General features: G+C 40.0%; 2 protein-coding genes across 2 annotated transcripts in view; one reads left to right on the forward strand and one right to left on the reverse strand.

The window, feature by feature from the left end:
* LOC306861483 (uncharacterized protein) overlaps positions 1-18509 on the forward strand; it is an 814549-nt gene that overhangs the window by 137096 nt on the left and 658944 nt on the right. The gene's annotated exons all lie outside the window — the stretch shown is intronic.
* Positions 1-18509, reverse strand: part of tafa5a (TAFA chemokine like family member 5a) — a 145434-nt gene that overhangs the window by 11222 nt on the left and 115703 nt on the right. The window contains exon 3 of the mRNA XM_079403399.1: positions 14341-14468. Within this exon, the coding sequence (XP_079259525.1) occupies positions 14341-14468 (128 nt within the window). The remainder of the gene's footprint in view (positions 1-14340; positions 14469-18509) is intronic.

Consider the following 18509-nt stretch of genomic DNA (forward strand, 5'->3'; position numbering starts at 1 on the left):
TTATGCTCTAGAAAAATGTTAGCAGCTGGATTACACATGGATTATTTAAGATAAAAAAAAAAAAAAACTATTTTACCATTTTACTAATATATTTTACAAAACAAAAATACTATTTCAGTCTTTCTACCTCCAAATTTCACATTTAAGTAAATGCTTAATTTGAATGAAATTTGTGAAATTTACTAGCAATTTCTGAAATAAGGTCTGCATGCTATTTTTTGACTTCCACAAAGACATTTTTTTTAGCACAAACGTAGAAAGTGCACAAGTTAAGCAGTGAAAATGAAGGCATACACCTGAAAAAAATAGAAAATAAATAAATAAATCAATAATAATAATAATAATCATACATTAAAGAACAATCATGCACTGTATTTATATATCAAGGAGACTTTGCTCTCTTGAGATGATGTTAAATTTATATCAAAGTAATTTAAACTAATGCATCATGATGAAAAGTTCTAGTCTTGTATTTGGCTGGACTTATCCTGAACAAGGTAAACATTGTTTACAGGGAAAGCATACAAAAAAAAATAAAAATAAAAATCAGATGACAGCAAACAAAGGATGATAAACGTTCTCGGTTACTATCGTAACCTCGATTCCCTGAGATATGGGAACGAGTACTGTGTCGTAAGACTCTGTATGGGAAAAACTACTTTTATCTCTTCAACTGAAGCCTTTTCAATCACGCAGTGAAACTGCACATCCATTGGTTCATGCAGTGCTATAAAAACGACCCAATGGCTAGGCCTATGGCTATGCAGCCCATCTTCAGCTTCACCGCCGCATCTCAGATTGGTAGAAGACCCAGGGGAGTTAAAAATACACCAAGCACAGGCTGAGCTATGAGGGTCATCCGTGGCCTGGGTGTCGTCCCGTATAGTTGACACTTGGTGTCCATATAACATGGACCACCCAAGAGAAGGAGGGGCTTTGAGCAATGTTTGTCAAGTGAACCCCTAAGACTGCTTAACTAGGCGAAGGTGGCGAATTAAGCGGAAAGGACTCCGGTCTGCAAGGCGGGAACGTCCAGTTTGTAAAACCTTATAAATGTGGACGGCGAGGAACAGCCGGCTGCCTCATAAATTTCCGAAATGGACACCCTGCTGGACCATGCCCAGGAAGAGGCGATGCCTCTGGTGAAATGGGCTCTGACTCCAATGGAGAACTGCAAACCCAATGAGGAGTATGCTAGGGAGATAGCCTCCACTAACCACCTGGAAAGTCTTTGCTTCATAACAGGGTGACCTTTAGCGTGGTTACTGAAGCTGACAAAAAGCTGTTCCGACCTCCTGTATGAGGCGGAACGTTCGATATATACCCTGAGGGCCCTGACGGGGCAGAGCAGGGACAATTCCTGGTCATCCATCGAAGTGGCCATTGCAGAAAGCGTTATGACCTGAGCTCTGAACGGAGTGGAGAGCACCTTAGGTACATAACCCAGCCTTGGTTTCAGGACAACTTTGGAGTCGTTAGGCCCGAATTCCAGGCAAGCAGGGTTGACGGAAAGGGCCTGTAGGTCTCCTAATCGCTTAACCGACGCCAGTGCTAACAGCAGGACGGTTTCAAACGAGAGTGATCTCAGGCTCGTGAACTGTAATGGTTGAAATGGGGGGCCCGTCAAGGCCCTTAGCACGGTTGGTAAGTCCCAAGGTGGAACTGTATGAGGGCATGGGGTATTCATTCTCCTGGTGCCTCGTATAAACTGGACCACCGCACTATTTCTGCCCAACGATCGGCCAGCAATAGGGGCATGAAAAGCCGCTATGGCTGAAGCGTAAACCTTGATGGTGGATTGGGAACGCTGTCTATCCAGCATCTCCTGCAGAAATGAAAGAACCACTGATATCTCGGAGGAAACCGGATCTAAGTCGCGGTCTTGACACCAAGCCGAGAAAATAGACCATTTCAGAGATTCAGATTTTCTGAACCGTAGCAGGTGGAGCATCCATTCTTCTGAGGAGACGTTGTTCCTCGACAACATGTCCGCTCCTTGTTCAACTTGCCCGGCACATGCGTCGCCTTCAGTGAGCGCAGATTTGCCTTAGCCCAAACAAGAAGGCCTTTCGCCAGCGGGCAGAGGCGCTTCGAGACGAGGCCGTCCTGGTGATTTATGTATGACACCACGGACCTGCTCTGAGCGTATTAGCACATGGTGTCTCCTTATGTCCGGCAGGAAGAATTGACAGACACGGCACACTGCTAGCATCTCTAGGCAGTTGATGTGCAGACCCAACTCCTCCTCGTACCAGAGACTGAAGGTCGGCTTGCCCTCGCACAATGCTCCCCAACCTTTGTTGGAAGTATCTTTCATGACAACCTTCCTTCTATGCACCATGTTTAAGATCACACCTCGCTTCATCCAGAGAGGGTCCCTCCAACGGTTCAGGGCTGAAACACAGGCCCGAGTCACCGTTATGCGATGGCGACCGTGACACCAAGCCGCAAATGGAACCTTATGCTTCAGCCAGAACTGGATGGGCCACATGCAAAGCAGGCCCAACCGAAGCACTGGTGAATCTGCTGCCATAAGGCCCAGCATTTTCTGGAAAGCCTTGTGGATGGTCCCTTCCTTGAAGGAGGCTGCACAGCGCTGATCTAATTCAACACATTCTTGTATTCTGTCTAGAATATGTTTCTAGCCTCTGCATCACATCTTGCTCTTCAAAAGGATAGTTCACCCAAAAATGAAAATTCTCTCATCATTTACTGACCCTCATGTCACCCCAGATGTTTATGACTTTCTTTCTTAAGATGAACACAAGCAAATATTTTTAGACCAGATAATTTAAGGGGACAGAACCACTTCAAGTTTAAAATATTAGTATTTGTATACTTCTTACATTTCACTTAAGAAGACACTGATTCATTAACAGTTTTTGAAGTAATATTTTTGGACGTCCCATACACATTATTTTTTTTCTAAAACTCTTAATTTGCGTTTATCTGATAAATGAAGGTCATATGGGATGGCATGAGGGTGGAAAGTTTCCTTTTAATCCCTTTCCCTGTATTTTTTTTCCCTGTTTTCCGCTGTGCAGCATTTTAATTGTTGTTGTTGCACTAGATATACGTGTTTGGCCTGTGCCATTGCAATTTGTTTCGTTTTCTCCCTTTAACCAAATTTCTGAATGTCTGTCAGAAAAGAAAGTATTTTTGAGTACAATTTAAAGTTGTACTTTTTTACTTTTACTCAAGTATGTTTTTGGCCAGATACTTGTACTTTTAACTGAGTAAAATTTTCACTTAGTATCTGTACTTTCACTTGAGTAAAATTTTTGAGTACTTTTACACCTCTGCCCTATTCAGAGGCAGTACCACATTTATTTAGAGCGTCTACTGAGGATTCCACTTGGGTGATGTGATCAACAAGCTCTTAGCTGCATCTGGACCTCTCAGCTGAATATGGACCTTTCATATTTTCTGTCTCTGAATTTGCAAAACTTTTTATAACATTCATGTTTTGGAGAGGCTAAAGTCAGAACACTCAAAACTGTTAAATATCATTCAGACAGAAAATTGATTGGAAAGTGATAAATATTTGCTGAATGCAGCAGTATCCATCAGAAGTAATAATGTTGGTGTAGTGTCAAGAGTGTGAATGCCCACTTGAGGGAAATTCATGCAGCCGTTCAAAGCCGTAATTGGATTTATCTTAATCATGCTTTTCATGTTGCGTTTCCCAATAAACATCTAGGGAATTGCAGTATCACAGCTCCATATGAAGAAATTTATCACATAAAATAGTTGAGGGATTGTGTAATACGTAGTAGTTGTTTCATTAATAATTATATACAGAACAGACTCGTTCACTTTTGAGGTGCTATAGCATTGTACATGCCAATTTTTAACTTGCATTTATCGCAGTCTGTTTTCAGATGATGTCGGCTCATGTAACACCATGAAATTCCAGCCAGTTTTGCAAACAGCAGTAACAAAAAAAGATTGTTTAAACAATCAAACAAACAATTAAATAAATAAATAAATACATGCAAACTTGTGGCAACTGTTGAAAGATCCCATTGGGAAAAAATAAACAAAAAAATTATAATGAATGAATGAATAAATAAATAAATTGATTCCTCATCTGATGTGAGTTTAAAATGAAACCCTTTTTGGCTCAAAACTAAAGCTTAATATTGGCTTAATTCTATTGTATATTAATATGTCATTTTGTGTGGTGACAGTAGCAATGAAGGCTCAAAATAAGAGCTAACAGTACCATGTCTCTTTTAACAAATTGCTCAGGCTGGTACTAGGAAAAGACTCCTTTGGCAGCTGGAAATAGGAGGTTGGTAAGGCACTGTAACAAAGAAACCTTGTAATGGCTGCTTGGATTATCTGGGTAAAATAGCCAGCTTGGGCACTGAGAGATGCAGAAAAATGGCACCAGCACTTTAGAAATCATCCGTTTAGTTTGACAAAAACGTCATTTGACTAAACACATAAATTCTTTTCAGATTCCTTTTAGTTCTTATAAATACTGCATTGTGTTAAAACATGACCCAGTCACGAGTAAATAGTGAATGTTCTCAGATTCAAAATGGAAGTTCTTGGTGACTGGTGCTGACTTTAGACAGGAACTGGCAGTGGGCGCTAATGGTTCGCAGAGGCCGAGTGCTTGCACGGAGGAGCAGCTGTCGTCTCCATGGTGATGTTGTCCAAGCCCAGGCAAGGATGTGTCCTATGGTCCCACGCTGGCGCATTGGGATCAATTACACAGACCCCGACACCCACAGCGGCAATGCCTTGGCATGTGTCATCCACAACCTCCACGTGTTTTTAGCACCATCAGTCTATTCACTTTCATTTTCACTTCGTCAGAAAAGTTTGAAAAAGCAGACATCTTCAAACACACTTCAGCATTGTTAATGGAAATGTAATTGAAAAACTGTTATGTATTTTCCCTTATGTTGTTCCTTACACATATGCTGTCTTTTCATGGAACACAAAAGCAGAAATTATAATAAATATCAACATTTCTCTGACAAGTTCATGGTAACCACATCTGTGTAGCTCCAAAGGGGGAAAAAAACATAACATTTAAAGAACCATGCAAGTAATCAGTTGTGCTGCCTATGTTGAAAGTTGGACATTGTGAGTGTCATTGGTTGTTGCATATCACAGATTTGAAAGACATGAGGCTGAGTAAATGATAGTTTTTTATATGAATTATTCCTTTAACTCTCCAATAACCAACAAATCTCACCAATTTCTGGAGGCAGCACTTAAAACCTAGGGACGCCCATACATTTTTAAAACCACGTTTACCCGAGGCATCACTGATGAGCAAACGCTTTCTCTGTTTACATGTGAAAGATTGCTGATTACTGCAATCAGGAGTTCTCTCTTGTCTTGAACTCCACTGATACTACAGATTCAAGGACCCTTTTCTATGGCTAAATACCACCCAATCAACCTAATAGCTAATAGAATAGTTGATTGAGAGCCCTCTCGCTTTGATGGTATAATCAGAGAATTAAGGAGTAGTGTGGTGTAACCTTACAAAAGAGAAAACATAATGAGTTCAATTAAAAGAATCCATAAGACAATCTGCATTTCTGAGAATCAGACTTTATATTGGAAATACATACAAAATTAGAAACATTCTTTGATTATAATTGAATTTCAAAATACTGTACAGTATGCACACCTGATGTCTCTGAGACCAGAAATGTGCTCTACTAATGTACACACAAGCACAACTGTTTAGAAATTGCATTAAACATACAGTCTTGTTGTAAACACATGTATAAAGATTCACTGAATGAATTAATAAATGAATGAATGAATGAATGAATGAATGAATGAAAAATAACAACAACAACAAAACCCACAAACTTATTTTTCAGCAACTTTTTTTATAATTTTTTACATAAATCAAGGCCACATTGTACTAATCCCCCCCCCCCTTTTTAAGTCATGGATTTAACTGAACAAGTTAATCAAATATTTATTTTAAGCAAGTGAATAAATTAACACAACATGGCCACAACCGAATAGCAGTTGCTATCCCGATATTTCACATATCTCATCTCATTTAAAGGAGCACAGCATCTGTGCTCAGATTCAGAAATAACCTGAAATGACTTGAAAACGTTAAATGGACTTCATGCAAATGTAGGCTCATATGTAATTTGCTGTTGAAAGAATGGTCACAGTCGTATGAATCAGTAGAAAAGAATGAGCAAATCACAAACATGATAGCAGTAATGAGTGTTTATTCAAACAGGGCGGGCCTACAAGGGACTCTTGGGTTGATTAGTGATCATTATTTTACTGAATAGCAGAAACTCATTTTAGCTCAGCCTACTTATTTTTCTTTTTTTTTTTCTTTTTAGTTCTTTTGTCCCTTGACAATGGCTGGTCAAATGGTCAATAAAAAAAAAATAAAAAAAATAAAAACTACAACAAAACAGCTCAACATGACTGCCAAACCACAATTTAAGCACGTGTACCAGGACACATCTACAACATATTATGCAGTGTAAACAAAAAAAGACAAAAGACTCTCCTTCATTCTTACACTCACCTACCTTGCAGTCATTGAATGAGTGAGGCTTGGTGGTGCATAGTACAAGGTCACTTTTAAAAACACTCACACAATGTCCAATATCTACCCAAGATAACTAATACAGCCTATGCATTTAATTTTACAAATCTTAGAAAACTTCATCCAGCAACATTCAATATTTTTCAAATGACGGATTCATATGATATGTACTTTTCATATATGTACTTTTTAAACATTTATCTGACAACTTTGTGAGATGCTTTAAAAATGATGTTGTGCTTGCTGAGAAGAGGCTAATTTAATATTAGATTTTGTAAAACAACAACAAAACACAAACCAACCAACAAACAAACAAAAAAGGTTAGATCTAAATAAAAGCTTACACACTTTTTATTGTTCAGAATATAGTAATAATAATGTAGTAAAACAATACATTTATATTATACATCAAATATTATAATCATAGGAACATAAAATACAAATAAGCCTTATATAACAAATAAACAAAAAAGGAAGACTTTAATAGCTGATGACAGCAGACAGGAGCTGAGGTGTTGTGTGCCCTCCTTTTCATTTCCTCCTATTTCTCCTATGCCTCGTCTGTATGCCTGCCGTGATCACCCATCTGTTCACATAATTAGCCCTAAGCATGATCTAATTACCATTGATAAACACATCCTCTCATTGAGAGAAGTTAGGTGTGTGTCCTATGATAGAGTCTGAAGAGCTCTATAGGGATTTGACCAAGTAAAGTCCTGTTATGATACAGTTAATGTCAAATAAGCCAACATTTGCTGCCCATCTTACTTCTGTAATGTGACTAGTGTTGAAGTTATACATCCCAGTAAATCTTTTGAAATCTTTTAATAGTTTTTAGTCAAGTTAACACTGGGAATAATCACAACATGAGCTTGCGCAAACACACATAGAAACAAGTAAACCCGACAAACATGGACTTAACAGAATGGGGCTTATAAACAAGTTAACGAGGGATCGACAGGTGCGGGGAATCAACTAATAATCAAACTAAACAAGGACAGGAACAAGACCAAATAAGGCAAAACAGGAAATGAAACACATGACTAAACAGGTCCAATCCTGACACTAACATTAGGAAAGAGTGAGTGAACTTTATTTTTAATGAAGATCCAGACCGCGTCAGTCAGAACGTGGTCCTTTATTCACTTAATTTGACCATGAAGTCCGTTACAAACAAGGCACAATTTTATGCGGGATTTTCAGAAAGTTTGAAAGTAAAAGATGATCCTGTGCCGACTATATTGAATCCGATGTCGCACCACACAAATGTGAGTAACTGTTTTTATTATGTTGTTACTATAGATTTGTCTGTTATTACAGATTGATTGATATGTACTGAGTATTTATATGTTTTTTTATGTAAATCAAAGCAGCGTCCATCTATGAAGGCTGTCAAACATACACAACTGTTAGCCAATCATAGCAGTCGGTGTTGGAGTCAACAATCCACCACGCTGTAGGATATCAGAGACTGAATCAGACAAATTTAAGATTCGATCAGAACATCGAAACATGAGAAGCTGAGATTCCACAAAGAGGGGCCCAAGACAACGTCATAAATCTGTCAAAATCCTAGCGCCAACTAGTCTGAAGCAAGCAAACTAACCAGCAAGCCTCTTTCACAGAACAGCTTACAACCTTGAGACAAAAGAACACTTATTGATAATTCCAATTCAGGAAGGAGACTGTCAAATTTGGGGCAAGTAATCAAGACTGATGGTCAAAGAGATTGCCGTCACATCTAAACCTGTAATAAAAAATCACGAGCTACAGACTCTCTTGGGCGGGTCTTCCCCCATACAAGACAAAGACAGACTGAAATTCCTTAGAAGACCTTTTAACTTCTCTCTGGTCGTCACAGAACATTCCTTGTATTTTCCATAGAACTACACACTAGAGACAATCTGTTCATATGCACTAAAAATCATCTTAAAAGGACTTATGTATCATTTCCTTCATTATTTCTCTACATAGAAATAATGAAGGAATATATTATATATTATGTTTCTAACCCACACATTAGATTATCATGTTTAAATCAAATATTATATATGTCTTTTTAATCATTATTGAATAGCTGAAGGATTCAGATTCATGTTTGGTATGTATGAGTTTGACAATTCTAGCTTGAAACGTTCCTTCCAATTGATTCTGTGTCAAATGTAGCATATTCTGGTTATAGAAATCAAATCCAAAATTATACTTTGCAAGAGTGTGTAAAATTCGTGTGAACACCCCTAGCTAAGATCTAATTGGTCAAGACACCAGAGGGGATGTGTCCAGAAGCCGAGTTTAAAAACTCAGGACACCATCAAACTCCCTCTTGGTCCTCTCCAATTTTCTCTCTCCTTTTTGCTTCTCTTTTGCCACCGCATTTTGATGCTGCTCTTTGAGGGTGCTCTGGCCCACGTGCCAGCTGCTACCACAATGAGAAGAAAAACCCACCTAGTCTCGTTACATCCTTTTATTATTTTACTTTAATTTCTTTTCTTTTCCGTTGTGAGTTTTGTGTACTCAGTTAAGTTTTGCCACCACGCCTCGTCTCCGAGCTAAACTGGAGTCTGTGACCGCCTCAAAACTTCTACCAGCCACAACTCAAATGGCTTCCCAAGATGTCACTTCACGACTACTGAACTCTCAACCAATCAGACACTTTGGGGAACCCCTTTCCTGCAAAGACAATGACAAAAGGGATTCCCTTAGCAAAGCAAGCAAGTACCTCCAGGTTCTAACTGAATCGGTGCAGTTAATCGGTCACCACTTCCCCTTGGCCACACACCACTTCCTCTTTAATATAAATTTTAGCCTCATTGAGAAACTCAAAGCAAGGGTTAAATAAGTGATTGATGGTTGTTCAGGTCTATGGAATTGAACATATTGCTGTAAACTTGGGATTTCACATTTTCATTCTCTTAAACTCATCCTTTCCTTACTTTCTCTCTTTCTGCAACGTGTGAATGTTTGAATGCTTGTGTTCATGTGTTAGATTAGTTTGTCCTAGGTTTATATAAATACAATCTTATATTGAAAAGATAAGTATCTTGTGTTTTGTGCTCACAAGTTAATGTCTTAATCTGTCGATCTTGTTACTGTGCTATTTAATAGTGTTTTCACTATATTTTGTATTTTAATATCCAGTGCAGAGTTTGTTATACGGCTCGTTCAGTGAATCGCCGTAGCAATGAGTCTGTTCAAATTCCCTATAAAATCATAAGTGATTCCCTTTGAGTTAAATTAAACTACTTCTTTAAATTACATATTAATATTACATTTTTATTACGTTACAACGTCTATTCAAATGAAGATTTTTGATGAGTGGGATTAAAAACATGACAGAAATTAACCTATTACTTATAAATTATTAATATGATTTTTTTTTTTATGTACAAATTTTGACAATATTAAGGGAACCTCAGAGAACAGTTAAAATAAATGAAAAAGGCAGTTCATGATTGAATTTTAGATTGTGTTGAATTTTAATAATTGAATTAATGAACTGCCCAGCATCCCCCTCCCATTCAGTAGATCCAAGATACTTTATTTAATTAATCATTTATTTATTTATTGATTTGCTTGCTTGCATGTTTGTTTGCTGCACCTTGCCATACCAATACATCATAAAAAAAGAAGTTCCCTCCCAGGAACTTCGAGCTGTGTCAAAACGCATATGGGAACGCCATCAGCGTAACCGACGCTCTGAATATTGTATACAACCAGTCTAATGGATGGGCGAGGCGTCACGGGCGGGGTGACGTCACGACCAGGAAGTATATAAGCACGTGCGGCGGAGCCGGCGTCAGCCTTTTGTCATTCAGCAAGTGCTCTGTGTGTTGTCAGTCTGATTTCTGTCTTGTGAGTCTTATTTAGTGTTGTCTGTCCAAAAAAAAAAAAAAAAGGAGATGCCTAAATCTAAGGCTAAGACTATGGGCGATTTCAGATCGCGTTTCAGGTTGTGTGTTAGTCCCTGCCCTCGCTACCTCACGAGTGGGGACACACACACAATCGGTGCGTGGTATGCCTGGGTGCTGGTCCCGTTTTTGCCAAGGCAGAGCGGTGGCTGCACTCTTGGGGCTCGCAGGCTGATCTGGCTGGCGAGAGTGAGACGGGCATGTCCCTATCTCCCGTATCCGCCAGATCTGGCGCCCCGTCTCTCGGTTGGAAGCGGTCTCTTCCCCCCGAGACGAGGGCTCAACGCTGCGTCTCTCTTCCTCCGAAGAGGTTGATGTGACGAGCGTTCACGAGGTTTCGCCGCCTCGTTCGCCCCAGTATGAATAATGTAGGGGCGAAAGTTTCACGAGCTCTCCATGCGGTGCTGGTCCCGCTTTTGCCGAGGCAGAGCGGCGGCTGCACTCGTGGGGCTCGTAGATCTCAACGCTTCGTCTCTTCCTCCGAGGAGGTTGATGTGACAAGCGTTCACGAGGCTTCGCTGGGGGCGGAGCACGCAAAATCGGTTCTCGAGGGAGCCGGTTGCCCTCATTTCGAGCGGCTGCCACAAGAAAAAAAAAAAACCTGCCGAGGCAGAGCGGAGGCTGCGCTCGTGGGGCTCGCAGGCTGATCTGGCTGGTGAGAGTGAGATGGACATCTCCTCCCGTATCCGCCAGATCTGGCGCCCCGTCTCTCGGTTTGGAAGCAGTCTCTTCCCCCGAGACGAGGGCTCGATGCTGCGTCTTTCTTCCTCCCAGGAGGTTGATGTGACGAGCGTTCACGAGGTTTCGCCGCCTCCTTCGCCCCAGTGGGAGGTGGCTGCTGGGCGGGCAGCCTCCTCTGCATACTAGCCGCCAGATCGCGCGTTTCCTTCCGGTGCGCCACACCGAGGCAGTGGTCTGGCCGCTTCTATTACACCAGAGGTCAGTCTCGAGAGACTGATTCCCTTAGGAGACCATCTGGCAGCGTGGAAGCAACTGCCAATGTGTTTCTGTGGGTCCTGCCTTGCAGGGTCTGGTTCTTTCAGAGGTCCTGACGGGCGAGCCCCAGGACTGCGGAGGGCGACCCCTATTGGGGTGGAGCGGCTGACACCGCGGCACACGGTGACCGTCTCCCCTCGGTGCCCTCCGGGGATTTGTCTGTCAACCCTGCAGTTCCAGGGCACAGCAGGTCCCAGCGAGTGTTATTCTCAGGTTCTTCCGTCTGTGATTTCAGCGGGCCTGAGAAACTCACCTCAGCCGCCAGATCACGCGTCTCCTGTCGGTGCGCCGCAGCGAGGCAGCGATCTGGCCGCTTCTCTGACACCAGAGGTCAGTCTCGAGAGACTGATTCCCTTAGTAGATCGTTTGGGAGTGACTGCCGAATGTGTCTCTTTGGGTCCTGCGGAGGGTAGAGGCTGGCTATTCCATCCAGTTCGATGGGCCACCTCCGCTGTTCAACGGGGTTTGTGTGACTACGGTCCGCCCCGAGCAGGCTCTGGTCTTGGAACAGGAAGTCGGTACTTTGCTGAGGAAGGAAGCCATCGAGTTGGTTCCTCTTCATGAAGTCCACACCGGCCTCTACAGCCGGTACTTCATTGTTCCAAAGAAGGATGGGGGGCTGTGGCCCATACTGGATTTGCGTCTCTTGAACCACTCAGTCAGACAGCTGAAGTTCAAGATGCTCACGGTCAAGCAGATCGTGTCTCAGATCATGTCCGAGGACTGGTTTGTAACGATAGACCTCAAAGATGCCTATTTCCATGTCTCCATCCTTCCCTCTCACAGGGAGTTCCTGAGGATCGCTTTTGGGGGCAAAGTGTACCAGTATCGGGTTCTTCCCTTCGACCTAGCACTCTCAGACTCGAACCCGCATCCTCGGGTACAAGTCCAACGCTCTATCCATTAGGCCACGGAAATCTTACTCAGTACTTAAACTTATAATTACACGGTAACAAGGACACTTTGTCACTCATTAAGTTAAGTGGTCTAAATGTATTTATCTGTATTTATATATTCTATGGAAGGTGTAGGACCAAGAAATGTTCGTCCAATAATTGTCTTTCCTACCTGCCTGTCAACGTATGTATTTGCATACCTCTGCGTACCTGAGCAGGGGAAATCCGTTGAAGTTTATTTCACTTCGGAACATTCATTCACGGATTTACGCTGCGCGGCGTCTTCACACACAGACGAAACTTACTAGAGAAATGTGAAGTGTGGCATACCTCTGTAAATAAATACAATTTAAATTCACGTCTCGCACACTTTAATGCCCTTTGTATGGAACATATACGCTCGCTTTGAACTGGAATCATGGTGGAATATCTGGTGATGTCCACATCGCAGGGCACTTATGACTTACGGTCGAATAGAACAAACGTCAGACGTGATAAGATATACATATGAAATGTGCAGAGCGGGGAGGGCCCGAGAATTGTGATTGGGAACCGTTGATGTAGCCTATTGTAGTAATTTAATGTTGTCTCTGGTATTCTGCTCTTTGAGCAAATGTGTGCTCAGGGGGCGTGGCTTTGCACAGCGATTGCAGGGAGGGTGGGACGTTCGCTTTCAGTGCTATCAGGCTAAAGTTAGCATTTTCTGAGATCTCCTACTGCACCTTTAATTAAGAGACTTGGGGTTTAGACACCATATTCCCTGTTTTACAAAAATAATTCCAAACACAGCCACCATAGCACAGTTTTGCATCTCTGAGCAATAATGGTGTTTTGTTCCTGAATGAATCAACCGTTTAAATGATTCGGTTCAATCGCAATGACTTACTGATTAACAGTGACTTGCTGACACCTACTGGCGTTTTTAATTTCACATTTAAAGTCACTTTTTATTTTATTTTATTTTATTATTTCTGCACTTGTAACTGCAGGTTAAAAACAACTTGTTTGAGATTTATAGGCCTATCCCAGTGGTGTCAAACTCAGTTTCTGGACTCTTAAACGATTAAATTAGCTGGATCAGATGTGTTTAATTAGGGTTATATCTAAACTGTACATCTCCAAACCCTGAAGAGTAGTAATTGAGCATGAGTTTGAATGTGCAGACTTTCTTTTTGTAAACATCGTAAGTTTAGATTTCTCTGCATTTAGAACAAGTTTTAAATCTCTTAGTGTATGCTGAACTGCATCAAAATCAGATTGAAGATGACTCACAGCCTGATCCAAAGTCGATGCAGAAGAGTAAATCACCATATAATCAGCGTATAAGTGAAAACCTACATTAAGTAGCCTCTGCTTCAAAATTTCATGATCTACGAAATCAAAAGCCTTAGATAAATCGATAAAAAGAGCAGCACTATGGTTTTTATTATCAAATGAAACCCCTAAATCATTTAATACTTTTATAATTGCTGTGGATATACTGAGTTTTTACCTAAAAACCGGATTGCAACTCTGATAAGGCATTTTTAGAAGATAGAAACTCTTTTAATTGATCACTCGCAAGCGATTCCAAAATCTTTGATAAAATAGACAATTTCGAAATAGGCCTATAATTATTCATGGTGCTATTAAGTACAAATGCATAAAAAAAAAAGAATAATATATATGTATATATATATATATATATTTACATGTATAATGAGTTTATAACCTTTCTTCAATACATAATATGCACCACTTCTCAAGAGAATTTCCTTTACCACTGATTTCTACTGTGGAATGAAGAGATAATTTTCACAATCTAATTAACTCCCAATGGATAACATCCAGACCTACTCCATTGTTGTTGTTTTTTTTTTTTTTTTTATTATTATCATTGAATATCCTGTTTCATTCTAAAATATTGTATGTGACATTACAGAATTGAAAAGAGCTGTAAAGGGAGTGATATTTGACAGTGATTATGAGAATAAGTAAGTCTCACCGTTGTAGTTTTCACTCTGCCGCTGGGCTGTGTACAAGTCCAGCCTGATTTATTTACTAACAGGTCACAGCCTTCATCCTCTAGACAGGGCACCATGTCACACCACTGCTTGGTCTTCACGATACGAGCTGTGGATCAAGACCAGAGAAAAGGTTACGATGATATGATCTGGAAGGCAAGTAGAATCACAGAAACACACACACACACACAAAATGCACCCCCCAAAATATTTGTACACTTAAGAATGTATGAATGTGTTTGCATTAGATGACAAAACGTCAAACCAATTGGAATTTGTTTTAAATACAGACAGCACAGGCACTCTTCTCAAGAAAGCATATTTCACAAAATAAAGTTTGTTAGGTTGGAAACGATAATCAACAATACACTCAGAATACACACTGTTCAAATTTAAGACAAGAAGTATAGTGACACTTTCTGCTTGATAAACAAACACGTCCATAATTAATGTGATAAACTAACTAACTGATAACTGACATCACAGATCGACCAAAAATCACCTGCTGGTAATCATACTACTCCAAATACAATGGCACTATAGCTGAACCTTCTTAGACTGAATGCACTACTTTGTATTGATACCATTTATAATGAGTTAGCTAAAAGCATGTGTCAGAAGATTTACTTTACCCATCAGAGCGGTCTCTGCCTGTCAAGTATAAAAGAGGTTACTGTAACACACTGAACTAGTGCTGTGTATGACGTAGCATGATGTCTCCTCTACTCTTAGGAGAATGACATCACCCTATGGAAGGGTTTTACACAAGCACGGGATAGTAAAAAATAGTTTAGCATTCGAAAGCATTCAAATTAGATTAAAAATGAAAGAAAAAACATAATGAGATTAAAGGTTTGTCACAGATTTCTCATGCAGATGTATGTTCATCAGTGTTGGGTAAGTTACTTATATCAATTAAATTACTTCATCAATATTGTATTTAAATTACTAATTACTCTGTCTGAAAAGTAACTTATTTACTCAAAAAGTAACTTAATTATTCAAATCACTAATTAGGCAACATTTTAAAATCCATATAAACCTTAATCAATTTGAGTTAAACATAGAATAGTTTAGCCTTTCAGCTTTAAAACAACTGTAATACTTATTTTTTTTTTATAAAATATTTAACCTTCTTTGGTTAACAAATACTCTGCAAAATATCTGAATAACAAAAAAGCTTAAAATACATTTCAGTTTGGCAAGATGTTCTGGAAAATCCCAACTAGTAAAATCCGTACAGGTTTATGTAAAAATAACACTTAACCAATGTAGGTAAGAATAAATTACAGAAATTATTAGTTAGTTAGTTAAACTTTATTGTCCGTTCTGCTCGTCACAGAGAGGAAATTTGTCTTTGACACTGGTGACATAGATACATACACATTAATACTTCTCTGCTGAAGGTCAGATTGAGCTGTTCTTATGAGGTAAATTCCTCATAGTAGGTCTTCTTTCAAAAATGATGAAATTTAAATTGATCTAAATGAATTTTGATTTTTTTTTGTTTTTAATTATTAGTTTTTTTATATCTAGGTGAGACCGTTTGCACGCAGGTGACTGCATATTATGAGCTCAGATAGGGAAAAACTGTAGGCCTACCTCAGTTTCATACAGATTACATAATCAGATAACATTCGTTTTCGATTTGAACTTGTTCATTTAAAAGTAGAACTTCAAGCTTTCAGATATGGGAAAGACTGGTCTCGCTTTACTTTCATAGGGATTACATAATCAGCTAATATTCGTTTTCGATTTGAATTTGTTCATTTCAAAGTAGCACTTCAAGCTTTCAGATACGGGAAAGACTGTACCTCGCTTTAATTTCATAAGGATTACATAATCAGATAATATTCGTTTTCGATTTGAATTTGTTCATTTAAAAGTAGACACTTCAAGCTTTTTAGATTCTATTGATTTTAGTCTTATATGTATCTGAGTATTTAAGGTTAACATTTTTGTAAGTATTTTATTATATCTTTTCATGTGACAACACTGAAGAAATGACACTTTGCTAAGTAGTGAGTGTAAAGTACATTGTAGCAAAGTGTAATTTCTTCAGTGTTGTCACATGAAAAGATATAATAAAATATTTACAAAAATGTGAGGGGTGTACTCACTTCTGTGAGATACTGTACATTACAACACAACATGCCAGCTGTATTTCTTGACAGAAGAAGTCATATATGTCAAGGAAGTATATTATAATGTCTGTATTTATACAGTGTTTTACTATGTTTATTCTTATATGGCTGCTGATGTAATGCATCTCTGAGAGCAATATTTAGAGGCATAAAGACAATTAGAGTAATCAGACCACAGGATAATTACCTGCTGATTTGCTTTTTTTTTTCTCTGAGGAGTCTTTTGTGAATTTCAGATGCCACAAGGACACAAAAGGGGGCGCAATCAGGCCTAATTGTAGGTGTAATGGAGGAATACAATGCATCTGTAATCAAGACAGCTGAGTGGCATTAAGACGTTTGCTTCGGTGTCACTCAAATCTTGCTATGGATAGGATAATTATCCTTTTACACATCTGCATTAGCGTACATTACATCTGTAACATCCACACAGTACAAAAACCTAAAAAGGATCCTAATCATTCAGCAAAAAGCAAATGGCAAGCATCATGGCTAATACACATTCAATGATTAAAAGATGAAGCACTAAGCAAAACAATATTCTTACAATTTCAACCAAAAATTAAAATTTGTGGAGTCTGTCCAGGTGCATGAGCCAGCATTAGCATCCGTCGTCGATGGAATATTAGTGTAGTCCATTGGGATGAAATGAAGCCCCACCCACAACCCCGTCACAGAGGTGTGTACAAGAACCTGGATCTCAATAGAATTATTTATTAGATGGATGATATAATGTTTCCTGGTCTACCATCTAAACTGGTCTCATCCAGTGCCAAGTCATTTTACTCGTCGCTGTTTCAGTCTAGTTCCAAATAATCTTTGTGTTTGCTGGTCCTCTACAGCCGGGACACCTAGATGAGCCCCAGAGACTGAACCCCAGTGAAGACCCTGTCTACAAGACGGCCATCGGGACAAGACCGCAGGAACCAGATGAGTCCTTTGCACAATCTGATTCTGCTTTAGCCTAGATTTAAAGTGCTGATTTTGTCTGGCCAGAAGGAGAATGACACTATTTCGACAAACTATTTCCCCATCTAAATACTGTAAAGCTGATATAAAACCACCCAGCTTTATATCAAGCCGATGCGATGTAAAGCTGCTTTGACACAATTTGCATTGTTAAAAGCGCTATACAAATAATATTGACTGGTCCAGACAAGTTTCATATCATCTTTGTGGTTCCTGGTTATGCCATGTTCCAAGTTGCTTTTGTCACTGCTATTTAAGCCCAGTCTCAAGTCATTTTCCTCACCATTGAGTCAAACCGGCACCAAGTTTCCTTCATTCTCCAGTTGCCTTCATCACTATTGGCTCTGCCCTTAGTCTCAAGTCTCATTCATTGAGGATATTCCCCCTGTCCCTATCCCTCCCTGTCCCACTTCCCCAGCCCAAGTCATCTCCAACTCAACCTCCGAGCCCTGAACTCCACCTCAGCCCTCCAACTCATCGGTTCTACCTTGGCTTAACCTCAGCTGCACCATGACCTGTCATCTCTCAGGGTCCATCTTTGTCAACCACTGCTCTGGCTCCACCTTGGACTTCTGAGTCTTCAGCTGCACTCTGACCCTCCACGCCTCTGTCTGCGTGGCTGTGGTTCAACCTCGACTCTGCCTGGGGTTCCTCTTTGCAGTTACTCTACTGGGTCGATCCTGGCTCCTCCTTTCTTTGGTTCCACTGTGGGCCTTGTCCTAATGGCCATGCTCGTGGTCACTCCTTGGCTTCTACCACCATTATCTCCTCCCTCTTTGGTGTCTCCCTCTACTGGCTCCTCCTTCTCCAACACCATGTCCCTTCTCCACATCTCCCCCTCCCCCAAGCCCCCAACGCGGGAGGGGGAGATGTGAAGTGTATTTTTGTAATTATTGGTCTTTCTTAAAACTATCATTCATTCGGTGTCGTTGGATCTAAACTACACAGCAACCTGTGACAATAGCTCAATGATAACGAGTATACAACTTATTTAAACTTTATTTCAATTACGTTTCACTTACTATCTTTTTAAAAGA

Source organism: Barbus barbus, assembly GCF_936440315.1.
Source record: "Barbus barbus genome assembly, chromosome: 42".
NCBI classification, from domain to species: domain Eukaryota; kingdom Metazoa; phylum Chordata; class Actinopteri; order Cypriniformes; family Cyprinidae; genus Barbus; species Barbus barbus.